Source organism: Anser cygnoides, chromosome 8 (assembly GCF_040182565.1).
Source record: "Anser cygnoides isolate HZ-2024a breed goose chromosome 8, Taihu_goose_T2T_genome, whole genome shotgun sequence".
Lineage (NCBI taxonomy): Eukaryota > Metazoa > Chordata > Aves > Anseriformes > Anatidae > Anser > Anser cygnoides.
In genome coordinates this window covers 22,615,832-22,629,501 of record NC_089880.1, presented here as the reverse complement: position 1 = coordinate 22,629,501, position 13,670 = coordinate 22,615,832, and the positions used below count along the sequence as shown (strand labels likewise).

The 13,670-nt window shown below is 58.8% G+C and overlaps 1 protein-coding gene across 13 annotated transcripts in view; it reads right to left on the bottom strand.

Moving 5' to 3' along the window:
• The window catches only part of PTPRF (protein tyrosine phosphatase receptor type F), a 371,288-nt gene that overhangs the window by 14,408 nt on the left and 343,210 nt on the right, over window positions 1-13,670 (bottom strand). For 9 of the 13 annotated variants that reach the window (XM_067001289.1, XM_067001291.1, XM_067001288.1 and 6 more), the window contains 4 exons: window positions 12,191-12,223; window positions 9,669-9,766; window positions 2,624-2,747; window positions 654-829 (listed from right to left, as the gene is read on the bottom strand). In XM_067001289.1, the coding sequence (XP_066857390.1) occupies window positions 654-829; window positions 2,624-2,747; window positions 9,669-9,766; window positions 12,191-12,223 (431 nt within the window). The remainder of the gene's footprint in view (window positions 1-653; window positions 830-2,623; window positions 2,748-9,668; window positions 9,767-12,190; window positions 12,224-13,670) is intronic. The other 4 variants (XM_067001293.1, XM_067001294.1, XM_067001296.1 and 1 more) reach the window with 1 other exon arrangement.

Genomic DNA, 13,670 nt, shown 5'->3' with positions numbered 1-13,670 from the left:
GGTCACAGCACAGGAACTCCTGCCTCAGGGGCTGAGCAAGGCCCTCTGTCACGAGCCACCGCCCGCGACGAGGGCTCCTGCTCTGCTCCTTCCTCTCCACCTCGCGCCCTTCCCACGGCTTGCAGGCAGCTTTGTGTTTATTACATCAGAATATCTAATCTTGGCAGCACGAGCCCATCGTTTATACATGTTGTCATTGGACAAGGCACAAATTAGCCTTCTCAGTGCAGTGAGACCCCGTCAGCCGTTCCCTGCATCGCCAGAGCGCTGTCAGGCTGCGGGATGCTGCCGGTACCACCCACCCGCCGCAGCTCTCAGGGATGCAGCCCCCAGGCTTTCAGAGGCTGTCAGCACTCCCCTCGCACAGCTCTCCTCCTTTGGCACGAGTGATGTGGGCAGGGAAAGGGTGGATGGGTGTGCACAGACATTTGGGCAAGGCAGAGGCTGTCGGGTAGCACAGTGACAGGAGGCTTTGCCACCCTTTTGCCCCACAGGGAGATGCTCCCAAGGCACTTGTTGCTGGGGTGCCCGCAGCAGCGGGCTGTGCCACCGGACCTGCCTCTCCCTGGGCTCCTTCAGGCCATACACTGCTCCCACCCCTCTCTCCTGCTCACGCTGCCAGCTCCAGAACAGAGAGGAAGCACACACTGTACCCTGGACTTCTCCTCCAGCCTGGTCATCATGACTATCGTTGCTGTCCTCTGCTCCCACACCATCCTCCAGAAGTCGCTGAGGGTTTCTGGCAGGGGTCCCTGCGTTGCGATGTAGGCGTTCTGCTTCCGATAGCCGTCGATGTAATTGGCATTGATGTAATCACTGCCTGGGACCCCTGAGGAGAAAGAGGACAAAGCGTTACTCTGGGGACACCCCACGACCCTGCGCCTATCGCTCTGCTGGGTCCTGCAGGCAGGGGCGGAGGCTGGTGTGTTCACAGGGCTCTTAACGTGTCTCCTTTACAGGGTGCGGCCAGCATCTCTCGCAGGGTCCCTGCAGAGGACAGGGATGGTGCCTGAACAAAGAAGAACCCTTTGTAGCTACCACATTAATGCAACAATCAGGCAGAACCAAAGCGGAGAGACAGCTGCCACCCGCACACAAAGGGAAGTTCACAGGCAGGAATATTAAGGAACTCGTTTGGCCCCAAGCAACTGATTGAAATAATTGTCTTAAATTCACCAGCTATTTGTTATGGTCCTAGAGCACCTTTCAGAACGAGGCTGCTTCATTTGTTTGTCTCTGTTAGCAGGGGATGTCAGGCAAGGGATGTCCTCCTCCCGCCCCTCCTGCAGGGACCAGCACCCTGGAAGAGCCAGGGACCTTCCTCCCACCACCCCCCAGACCCTCCTCGGGGCAAAACCCTCACTGCTGCCTGCTGCCAGAGGCTGCTCCAGCTCTTGCCCTGCCTCCAGCACCTTGAGGAAAGGATTTTCTTGTAAAGGCCTTTAAAATGCAAACACACAGTTACTAAAATGAATGCGGCAAAGCGCGGGCCTGGGGCTGTGTTTCCAAACCCCAATTCAGCACGGGCTGCCTGGCTGCCAGGAGGGAAAGCAGCAGGAATCTCCTTGTCCCCCAGGGAGAGAGCATCTGCATTTCATTAGAGGAAGGAAACAAAGCTGGGGGGCTCCCCCTCGCCCTTTTGTCCTGGGCATTAATTTTTTTTTCCTGCAGGTCTCAGCAGCCTCCAGCAGCAACAAAGCACAGCTCTGGGGGAGCAGCAGCAGCCAGGCCTGGCAGGGCACTTGCGGAACGGCTCCCAGAAAGACACAGATGCCACTAACAGCAACCAAATCATGCTGGAAAAGAGGGACTCTCCCCCTTGTGCTCACCCCACAGCTGCCTAACTAAGGGGGCTCGCCTGTCATCCTGCACCCCAAGGCTTTGCATCACTGCTGCTGCGAACAGGTCCTGCTGTGAGGGACCACCTAGACCTCCCCCTCCTCCCCTAAAGGATCAGCGGTGCATTAGCATTAGAAAAGACACTTCCATCCCAAGAAAAAGGATGCCAGTGGCTGCAGGACCACCTGTATGCAAAGCCAGTCTCTTCCCCAGGCAGGGGGTGCACTGAATCAGCTGCATCTTCCTCAGCACCCCGGAGCAGATTCAGGTGTGACGCGCAGGGCTGGGTGCTGACTTACAATGAGGATGGGTGAGCCTGGGTTTCGGTATCTGCACTCCAGCTCCTCTGTGTGCACAGGGAATGAAAGCAGGCACTGAAAGCAGGCGTTAGCCCCGGCCCCACAGATGTGCAGTGTCCTTAGCTGAAGTGTGGTGCTGGTTCTCAGAGCCATCGGTGCTAGGAACACCAGGGCCCGAAGCATCTCCCACCAAGCAGAGGGACGTGTGAGCCTGATGTCCCAGGGGAAGGGGCACCCTCAGCTCTGGGTGTTACTTGGGCACAAACACCGGCAGGTCCTAGGGGAAGATGCTGGCCCTGCAGCCATGCTGGGGTGGGGGCAGTGGGGCTAGCAGGCCCTTGACCTGCTTTCAAGCACCTCTTGGTGCTCTGTGTTTCTCAGTGTTTGCCCCTGCTTGACTGAAAACAGAAAAAAGAACAGGAAACTGTCCCCTGCCACAGCTGTGTCCAGCCATTTGATGGGGTGCCCACCCCGGCGTCACTTACCATCGATGGAGGTCAGGATGACACGCGAGTGGTCATACGCGATCACGTTTGCATAGCGGTTTTTGGGTTTGTTCACTTCCAGGTTGGAGTTCTCCCAGGTGAACTGCTGCCCAGGATCGATGGACTGCGGAGAGAGGAGGGAGGCAGGAGCGGTTAGAGCCGAGCAGGATGCCGCAGCGCACACGCATTTCAGCCAGGGCATCTGCATTTCCCTGCGCGCCTTTCCCCAGGCCAGACACACCTGCCTCGGCTGTCCCGGGCCACGCTGTCAAGCCAGACCACACCAAAACCCCGTCCCCGGTGGAACCTGCCTCCAGCGACCTGCATGCAAAGCAGCCCCTCGCTGGGGCAGCCCTCTGCACTTTCTGTGTGCTCATCCTTTCCTCAGGAGCTACCCATCAGCCGAAGCTTGGTCTTATGCCAGGGCTCCACAGAGACCTGACGGCGCAGTTCTTGACCTACAGGTTTTATTAGATGTTGAACTGCAGTCTCCTGAAATATAGCAAGCCCTGGGTATCTCGTGCCCCAGGAGCTTTGGGTATTAGTGTCCTGCAACACAGCCGAGGAGCTTCTGCCAGGGAATAGTCATGAAAATTGATAGGTTACTATCCACTGCTCCAGCTACTTATGCAATGTAAACATCTCTCGTTTGAGTTAATAGAGTGACAAGGAGCTATAAACCTGGAGAAGAGACGTGGTTATAAATCTTGGCCTAAGGCCTGCACGCTGTGCATCTGCCTGAAAAGCGCAGATCCTGATTCCACGCCCTGGCCTCGCACACCCAGCGCTTCCGCCTCAGGCCACGGGCTGGTGCCTACACCTGGGCGTCTGCCCTGGCTCCTGCACGGCCAGGCGGCCTCGTCCCAAAGCTTCTTGGCGTCATGGCTGGTGCACAAAGGCAGGGGGAAACGGCCTGTCCCAGAAGCACCTCCGAGACGGGACGGCCTCTTTGGTGAGAGGCAGGTGAGGCACCCCGCTGAGGCAGCTGCCTCGTGCAGGGACTTGCTCTGCTCACGCAGCCCTGGGCAGGCCCGGGGCAGGCACCTACAGCAGGAACCAGCCATCCCATTAATCCCCCCCCCAGTGTTACCAGCACAGGCAAAGCCTCTTTAAAACCCACACTCCAGCTCGGGGCCCCTGAAGCTCTGGCAGCCCACAGGCATTGAGCAAGCAGGCTGGGGAAGCACCGCGCGCAGAAATCTCTCTGCAGAAATCCACGTCCATCGCCTGGCAGAGAGCCACGGCCGGAGGGTTCTCGAGCAATAAAACACCCGCGAGTCAGCCAGCTCCGGCTCGGCCGGGAGCACAAGGCCGAGCTGGGAAGCGCAGCTCCCTGACAGGGCTGACCTGGATGGCCCCCTCTGCCCCTCTGCCCAGCACCGTCAGCCACCGCCCATGCACGGGGTGACACCATCGCCGTCCCCTGCTCTCCTGTGCCACCGGGCAGGCACTTCCCACACTGGCTGCAGGCGCCCCGCTCGGGTACAGAGCTCGGGCACCGCTCTGATGGCTGTGCCAGCCCCGCGGGCACTGCTGCATGTGCAGGGCATGGTCCAGCACCGTGCCAGGTGGCAGCCGCCTGTCCCCAGGCCACCGTCCTGTCCTGCAGCAGCACGTCGTCCGCAGGCGGAGGGGCCAGCGCTGACGGAAACGCACGGGAGGATGTGACATCACAGCGATGCTAATAGGTAGTTTGGGAAATGTAGGATGTAAATAGACATTTCCCACAGAAAACCTGTAATTTTCTATTATTAGGGTAATAAGCAGGCAGCAGCAGCGCTCGGAGGCGCTGCGGCAGGGACGGGAGGAGCGAGACTGCAAGTGCTGCTCCTGGCTGGGAGCCCACGGCCCGGCTGCCACGGCCCCACACGCTCCTCTGCACAGGCACAGGAGCCCCGGTGCCTCTTTGGGGCACTTGGGTCCAAACCTCCTGGGTTGATGCTTCGGCTGCTGAGGAGCAACAGAAGAAAGCAGCAGCCTTACCTGCACCCTGGGAGCACTCGCTCAGCGCTGGGCACAGGTGGGTGCTGGCGGAGCTCAGCGCACTTGTTGGTGCTCAACCTGAGCTGCAAATCTCTGCCAAAAGGCTGCAGGGCTGCCCACGCTGCGGGGTGCAGCAAGCTTTCGCCCGGCAAGCCTGAGTCCTGCCACGGCGGTGGAAAGGTTTTTTTCCTCGGGGAGACGAGGCTGCCAAGAGCCCCCAGAACCGAGCAGCGGCATCAAGGTGCTGCCATTAGGGTTAATTGCTTTGATGTGCAACGAGGATGTGCAGAAATGGCCTAATCATCATCAGCCTCTTAAGAGGGCAAACAGGTGAGAAAGTCAGAAGTAATACAGCACCTGAGTGCAAAGAGGGTCTAATTAAATACTCCTGCAAATTAGTGACTCATTTAGAAGTAAAATGATTTAATTTAAACTCTGGTGATGAATTAATGTACACCTGTTCCCCCCTTTAAGGCAAACAAATGAGTAAATAAACGGGAGGCTGATGGGCTGCTTGGAGAGCAGTTGAAGCCCATTACGTGAAGCAGCAGTTGGCAACTCTTGTGCCATCTCCACTTGATGCTCTGCAACCCCTGTCTATGGCAGCACTGCCTCATTTCCTGACTTTGTTCCACAATTGCCTGGCACTGGGAGGCTTCTCTAGCTCCTCTCTGGGGCTCGCAGGAATCACCGCTTCGTCCCCAAACACAATGAGAGTACCACTTTCAACTCAGCCTTCCTAGAAAGCAGAAGGGCTGGGAAACTGGAAGGAAATGAGCCGGGAGCAAACTTAAAAGCACCGTGACTTTTAGTTTTGCTTTGCTGTAAAGTGACAGGGGAGATGTTGTAAGACAGCAAGTGCAAATTAAGAAAAAAGCCCAATTAGTAAAACTCCTCCTTCCCAGCATGGAAGTGCAAGGAGCAATCTCTCTGAAGCGGCTCAGAGATCCCTGCTGCTACTGCCATCAACATAAAGACGGAGCCAGGCCATTGAGATGGGATTGGAAAAAGGCTCTTTCCTCGACAGACTCGAGAGCACTTTCCAAATGCCTTGAAAACATCCCTGGGTGCCAGTTTGCCTCTCGGATGCCATCCGCCTTGGGCTTGCTGCCCCCTCTTCCTCAGCGCAGCTCCAAGACCTGTCTGCAGGCGGTGTCCCTGCTCTGTGGTGGGGCAGGGACAGCTCAGCCACCATGGGCTGCGTGGCCACAGCCCCGTGCTGCTCTGCGGCCCCGGCTGCTGCACAAGGGCACGGCGAGGGGAAGGCGCTCGGGCTGTTAGCGCTTCCCAGCCTCCTGTGAAATCAAGCACATTAGCACAGGCATTGACCGCTGTCAATCTGCGCCACGTCTCAAATGAGGACATAATGCGCTCCCGAATCAATCGCTGGCACTGCTTCAGCCTTATTATTCCTGTTACCGGAACGTGAGCGCTGTGTGCCTGCCAGGCCACTTCCCGATTAGCCCATTAAACCCGCAACGTGCAGCTCCCCGGGGGCTCCCCGGGCCCCTGGAGCAGCACCCTGGGGCTCGGCGGCCCCGGGGACCCCAGCGCTGCTCCTGCTGCCTGAGCGGGGGCCTACTGCTCCTTGCCAGGGCTGCAGGCACTGGTAACACGATGTCCTTGGGGGCTCTGGGGGAAATGCAAGTGAACAGGGGGTTTGGGCAGGCTGGCAGGTTGCCCTGGAGGGGCATACCAAAGGGACCAGGCACAAGGGGCATCCTCCCCACGTCGCAGTTTGGACACAAGGAAAAAGTTCTCTCCTGGGCAGGTGGTGCAGGTCAATGGCAGCACCCCCAAGGGAGCAGGAAGCAGCCCCATCTGTCTGTATTTGGTAATGGTAACGAAGGGGACGGCAGCGCTTGGCTGGCTGGATCCCGCGGTCAAGATGCCATTCGTGTGTGCACACTCGTTTGCACACTCATTTGCACCACTGCAGGCATCCCTCAGCTCAGGGCCAAGATCCTCAGGGCGAGATCCTGCCGTATCCACGGGCTGCAGCGTGGGAAGGCGGCCCACAGGAGGAGCTCCAACACAGCCACAGCACCCGCCACAGCCTGCCGATAAATAATTAAGGGCCTTGGCCTCCCTTCTACTTACTTAATTCCATTAATCCCACACTGTAAATTCACTGTAGCTCTCGCTGTATGCTAAAAATGAAATACCCTCCTGGCACAGCTGGGCCAGGACGCATGCCAGGCCCTTGCCCTGTGCTCCCACCAGCCCTACTGCAGCTCCCAGCCTGCAGCTGAGCCTCTCCAGCAGCACCAGTGCGAGCGGAGGGTCCGGATGGGATCCTTGGGGTGGGGGCAGACCCTCGGCACGGGAGCCTGCTCTTGCGGCAGCCGGCACACAGCTCGCTCTGCGCTGGCTTTGTCGCCCCGGCTGCTCGGCCACGCGGGCTGCCAAGCAGGTGTGAGCAATGTTATTTGTTCCCTGACCTGTGGGAATGGAGGCCAGGGCGTGCTGAGAGATCTCTGCCGCCCTCCCTGCTCCCTTCGCAGGCGTGCGAGGAGGTGCCGACAGGTCTTGTTTTGTGTCACCCGCGTCTGGGTTACCCCGCTACCGCCGGCACGAGCGAGGCAAGCGCCAGACTGATGGCTCTAGGCAGCTGGCCTCGGTGGTTGAAGTGCTGTTAAATATTTGCTCTCTGCCTGGGGTGCCGCTGCTGCTGGAACGGGAGCCGTCTATTAACAGCCCTGCACCCCGCCGAGGCGTCAGGCTGCTCTGCAGAGCCACTCGACACGCAACCCTTCCACGCCACAGCCCCACGGCGAGCGGGCTGTAGGGGTTCGGAGGGGAAACCTGCCTCCCTCGGCTCTCCCTGCTCAGCTCTGCTATGCCCAGTGCGGCAGCACGACCGTGCCGTGGGGACACGAGGACTTTTCAAGTGCTGGGTCACTGCTCGCAGCCGGGGCTCCCGCTGGGGCCGCACAGCCCGCTCCCTCCCACCCCTGCCATTTCCACAGCCTCTCTGCAGATTCCCTTACTCAGCAGTGCCCGGCAGGCGTGCCCTGCCCCGTCCTGCCCTCCGGCCCTCTCAGCACAGCCCCGAAGGGAGCTGTCACCGTGCCAAACCCAGGGAGCAGGATGAGAGCAGACCCATCGCACCAGCACTCCTGTGCAGGCAGCTGCCGTTCTCTGCAAACTCAGTCCAGTTGTTTTTTTTTTTTTTTTTCCCCAGTATCTCAACTGGGAAATGGCTGTAATGATCCCCACGAGCCAGGAAAGGGCAACCATTTCTGCTCTGGGGCCCGTCCTAGTGTCAAACACCTTATGAACCTGTCATGTTTGGTAATTTCTATCTGATGAGGAGTCCAATGCAGCAGACTCCAGGGGTAAAAGATTACATGCAACAATCAGCTACTTAACAGCTGCTTCAACTCAGCACAACTGATTGGTGCTCTCAGCCAGCCGTGATACTCCAAAGAAAGAGAAATGAGAAGAGAGCGGCTCATGAAAACAGCTAAGAGAATTTACTTAGTGCTCGTTTTTTTCCGAAGCAGCTCCCACAGCTCGGCATCACGCTGCAGGCCCCGAGCGGTGCAGACCTTGCGTGAGGACGGCAGCGCCCAGGCACCGGATCCTGCCGCAGCCCCGCGGCGCAGCCAGGCGCAGCCTGCACGCAGCTCAGCGGCCATCCTCGCTTAACATTTCAGCTGGACTCATCACAAAAGGCCCAAGGCAGAAGATATGACTGCGCACCTCGACACTGCACTCACAGGACTGACACAAAAGCACAAGCAACTGCAAGAGAAGCACATTACTCCTCCAAACGTTTCCCAAGCCGCAACGTAGGGCTGTAGCCAGTGAACTCAGCTCCTCTCTAGCCTGGCCGGCGGTGTGCAGAGGGACAGCAAAGCCTCCACTTAGCATCTTGAAGCAAACAGGAGCTCCGTGCCTCCCTCAGCTACACGCAGCTCACCCTTTGAACTAGCTGGAATTCGTCCCTTACCTTCTCAGCGCAGAGATCTGCTTTCCCTTTCCTGGCGTATGTAATTTTACCTCGTGGGGAAATGTTCTAATCTCATCTCATGAATCAGTACCAGTATGCTGCAGGAAGGGGAGGCCACAGGCACCAACAGATAACAATTCAAACAGAAGCGATAACACATGCAAAGGACACATCCCAAATTTATTCCCTCTTTAATACGAGTGGGGGGTTATTTCTAAGTCCCCTACGGCTCGAGAGGGTCCTGCATGCAAGCACAGGAAAACAGAGCCTGCCAGTGCTGCTCTTGCGGCTGGCAGAGGAATTTTCCCTAAATTTTCAAGTTTCCAACCTTATCATCCAGCCTGCAGAGCGGTGAGAAAAGCAAGGCAGCCCTTGTGCTGCTCGGCCCCGTCCCCTGCACACGTTCACCCCCTTGGCAAGTGACCCTCAGGGGAGGACGGGAACCGAGGGGCTCGGGCTGGAGGTGCAGTGCAGGGTGGAGGGGGTGTCACCAAATGTGCACTGCGTGCCCGTGTGTGAGCACCAAGGCAGCGTCGGTGCGGGTGGGGACAGAACCCAGCCCCGGAGGCATGTCCCTGGGGGAGTTTGCAGCTCAGGACTGCAGGGCGCAGGCAGAGCTCTGCGAGAGGGGGCTGAGCCTGCTCGGGGGCAGCGGGACATCAGCAGAGCTGAGCTGCAGGGGCTAATGCCAGCAGGGTCCAGCGGCATGCAGGGGGGAACAGGTGTGGAAAGCAGGGCAGGGAACCCGAATGCCTGCTTGTTTTCGAGGGGCGGGCTGCCCAGGAGAGCGGAGAAGCAAAGCCCAGGCGGGTGGACACAAGCTCCCATTCACTCCCACGGCTGTAACCATGGTGGGAGCACGGCGCGCTGCTACGCATTCGGCCTTTTCCCTGCACGAGCCATGCTCCGACCGCTCACGGCGCGTTCCCACCGCTCGGGGCTGGCAGGGAGAGCTGGCAGGCTCCCAGCCTGGCTCGGGGCCCACGCAGGCGATGCTGCTGCGGGGGAGGCATCGCTCGCAGCTCCCCAGCCCTCTCTGCTGGGGGTCCGACCAAAGCCCCGGCTGGCACCGCTCTGCCCCAGTGCCCGGCACGCTCCCACGCTCACCTCGTACTCCTGGGAGAACTTCAGCCCGTCGTTGGCCTTCAGCCTGTCGATGTTGTCGGCGAGGTCCGTCACGGGGATGGGGGGGTGGTCGCGCATGCCTGCGGGTGCGACAAGGAGGGAGGGAGGAGAGGGAACGGGTCACAGCTCTGTGCGCCCGGGGGAGGCTCGACAGCAGCATGTGCACAGCAAAACCAAGAGGTGGGCGCGAGGCGGACACGTGGGACGGACGATGTGAAGCGCCGGGCGGGATGGATAGGAAGTCGGCGAGACCACGCGGCATGCGGCACGCGCTCTCAGAGCACACAGTTCAGTGGAACAAAAAGAAAAGTGATGTGCAGAATGGGCATGACCGGGTGAGCATGCTCAGACAGTACAGCCACCGGGCACCCAGAGCAGGCCACGCAGCGGGCAGGGGCTCGGGCAAGCCCCCGAGGGGAACGGGCCGAGGGGGTGCTGTCGGGGTGATTCCCAGGCTCCCACACGGGCTGGGGTTGAACACAGGGGTTCTCTGGCACTCTCACCACCACCAAGGGTTGAGGCTGATCCTCCTGCTTAGCCCTAACTACGGCGTTAGCCAAAAAGAAACTTGCCCGGACCTGTGGCAGGGGAAGCCCCTGCCAGTGTATGAGCACAGCGTTACGGGTGGGCGGGCATCGCCCTGTCCTCTGGGGAGCTGGGGAAAGGTGGGAATGACCCGATGGAGGAACTGCTGCTCCCCTGGTCGGGGATGGCATGAGTCTGAGAGCTGAGGAGAGGCTCTGCGCGCTGCCGGGCAGCTCAGGGCCTTCCAGTGGCCGGGGCAGAGCCAGCTCCAGGGCCCAAAGCCCAGCTCTGCCGGGCTGGGACGTGCAAACCACCGAGCACTGGGATTCAGGGCTCAGCCATCGCGACCTCCTTCCCTGAAGCTGAGACGGCGAATTGGCAGGAACGCGGCTGTGAAACACCTCATCCAAAGCCTGGCTCATCCAAATCCCAAGGCTCGTGACTCCATCGGCTGCTCTGTGGGTTTCCCAGAGCCCCCACGTGGGAAATAATGATTATTAATAGGCTGAAGCTGTTGATTCACACCCAGGGAGACGGGCTGGAGCATGGCCAGGAGCTTCTCGATGGCTCTGGAGCTTGAACGCTGCCGCAGATGGCAGCGGTGGGCCGCCGAGGTGATGGAGCAGTCCCCAGGCTGGGTACGTGCATTTTACACAGCGGTGACAAGTCATTAGGTGATAACAGGGAAGTGTCACTGCACGCTACACTGCAGCTGCTGCCCGGCAGGGCTCCTAACACCTCTGCCCAAAGCACCTGCCACTGCTGCACAAAGGCGAGCCCTGATCCACCACGCGCTCAGCCTTCCAGCACTTGACAGTGCAGGGCTATCCACGGGTGGCCGGACAGCACACGGACAGGTGGGGAAGGAGGGATCCCTCTTCTGCCTTGTGCTGAGGTCCTCCTGCAGGTGGTTCCCTGTTTGCCACCAGGATGCCCGCGGTGGCTGAGCAGGGCCCACAAAGACGATGCTCCGGTTTCTGCAAACTCCGCTCACTGGTGCCAGCGCTCCAGAGGCTGCAGCTCAGGAGCAGCCTTTGTAGCGCCGAGCTGTTATGGATGAGCAAGTAAATGAGGAGAACAGCATGGGACCAAGGCAGAAGTGTGGGGCTGGAGGAAGAGAGGCTGAAACATAACCACAGCATGTGGTTATCCCAGTGTGGTCGTGTATGAAGCACAGCAGAGCCACGGACCACAGCAGAGCTGCAGACATTCATCTCTGCTGAGAATTCAAGGGTATCTCTCCAAAATTCAGCTTTGCTAGTCAAAGGAGTGTTGTAGCACCAAAGGAGCTGCAGGAGCAGAAGGGGATGAAGAGGCAGTCGGCATCCTCTTATGGTGAACGTGGAACAACAGCCACATGTGGTGCAGGGTAAGGCAGAGGGAATTTGCATGGGATTTGTGCACACTACCAGACTTCTACATGATCTTCTAAGGATTTTGGCAAGAGAAGGTCGAGCTCTCTGCCAGGCTAGGAGGGCTGCGAGGTCTCACAGTGCCTGCAGGACTGCAGCCTGCAAAGCCCTTGGCTTTGCCTCTGGGGGCAGCACCTGTGCTACCTCTCCCATTCCTGAGTGTGGATGCCCAGACTCAGCAGGGAGGAGACACTTTTATGCCTGTTTGAGAGTGAACTGGAAGCTCACGAGGCAAAGAAGAGACAAAGGGGCAGTTACACCCACAGTCCTGATATTACTGCATCCCTTGGCAGGCGAAGGGCTGCCGCAGGAGCCTCCTGGCAGCCCGGCACCCAGCACCTCCCCTTCTGCCACACCGTGCTGTGCTGTGGGAGCCGCTGCGCTGCCGTGCACGCAGTACCCGCGGGGCCCGCGCGTCGTGGCCCAAAGTGGGATCACTGCTGATCTACAGTCTGCTGTGAGTGAGGGTGACCTTCATGACATTGAAACAGAAATTACAGAGACAAGAGAGAAAGGGAAAGAAAAAGCAAAAGGTGTCAAAAGATAAATACAGGAGTTAAAACTAACTTGAGATATTCGGGCAACTGGGGACACTGGCACCTGCAAAGAAAAGAAACGGGGCAAGAACAGAAATCCCATTAGCCTTTAGTCATCATTGCAGAGGTTCAGAAATGGAAAGACAGAGAGGTGAAGACGCAAAGGAAAGCACCACCTGCACAGCACCAGAAGCCTCCCAACTGCGCAGGGCTTTTAACTCTGATGCTGCCAGCCAAGTGGCAGGGTGGGTATGAGCAGGGAGCGGGAGCAGAGGCCTCCAGCCGATGCTGAGAGCCCCAATTCTCACTGCGCACCGCTGGCCGGGGCCTCGTGCCCGAGGGGAGGCAGTAAGGGTGGGTATATGTTGGGTACAGGGAGGTTTGTGCTACTTGGTGGCCAGGACTGCCCGCAGCCCCAGCAACCTCTGCTTGGTGCCCCAGAGCCTCCAGCTCGCTTGGAGCTCCTCAGCAGCACAATTCTGCCTCCCTTCATGGCACACTGGGACACTGCCTGGTCCCGTATCCTGCCAGCCACTTAGCAAAGCAGTGCATTAGTGCAGAGAGGGGAAATAACCTCTGTCTGAAGTAAGAACCACAAAAATGAGAAAGCTTAATATTTAATAACAGTAGCCCAATTAATTATGCATTAAACAAGGTTTTCCCTGCTCAGCAAACTCCGGCAGGGAGGCCGGCTACCGAGGCGTGCAGGGCCAGTGGCCAGCACCTCTTGTCAGCGCACCCCCGCAGCACCGCCCCAGCTGCCGGCGGGTGACAGGGGCAGCAGCAGGGGCCTGCTGGGCTCACTGGCTTTTGAGCCTCCTCGTTAACGAGTACAAGCCTGTCAGGAGCTGGAACAGTCATTTCTAGCCACAGGACACCTGCTTCCGCCCCACGGAGCCTCATTAGTGACGGGGGGGACGTGGTGCTGTCACTGGGTGGGGAGCACTGGTTGGCAGCATCGCAGGGCACTGCTGCCTCCAGTGAACCGGGCTCCTGGGGTTGTTTTTATCTCTCCAGAGAGATCTGCAAAATTAACAAATGAGCCGGTATCTCTGGCTTATTCTTAGGTACAGGTGGGAAAGGAAAATCTTCTGGACCTCTCCTCTCTCTGATGGCAGCTCTTGACCCTTCCTACAGCTCTAGCAAGGGATGCCCTTGCTGCAAACACCCGATCTCTTTGTTGGAGAGGGAGCAGGTGCCCGACCTCTTATGCTCCTCCACGCAACATGAACCACAAGCATACAGCAACATGTCCCCTGTGTCCCTGGGCTGTGGGACATGTCACAGAGACCCGTCCCCACGCCCAGGCACTGTGGCCATTGACCAGGTGCCCTGTTCAACACCTCGCTCCTCCCACGGAGCTGCGAGCTGTTGCTGACTGTGTGCGATCCCCACATCTCTTGCTGCTTGCCGTCATCTGCCTGTTGAGATCTCTCTCCACTGCAGGTGCCTCCCTTGCTTCCTACAGTGTTTTCCTCCTGTGTTGGTCTGTTGTGGCCAATTAATGTGCC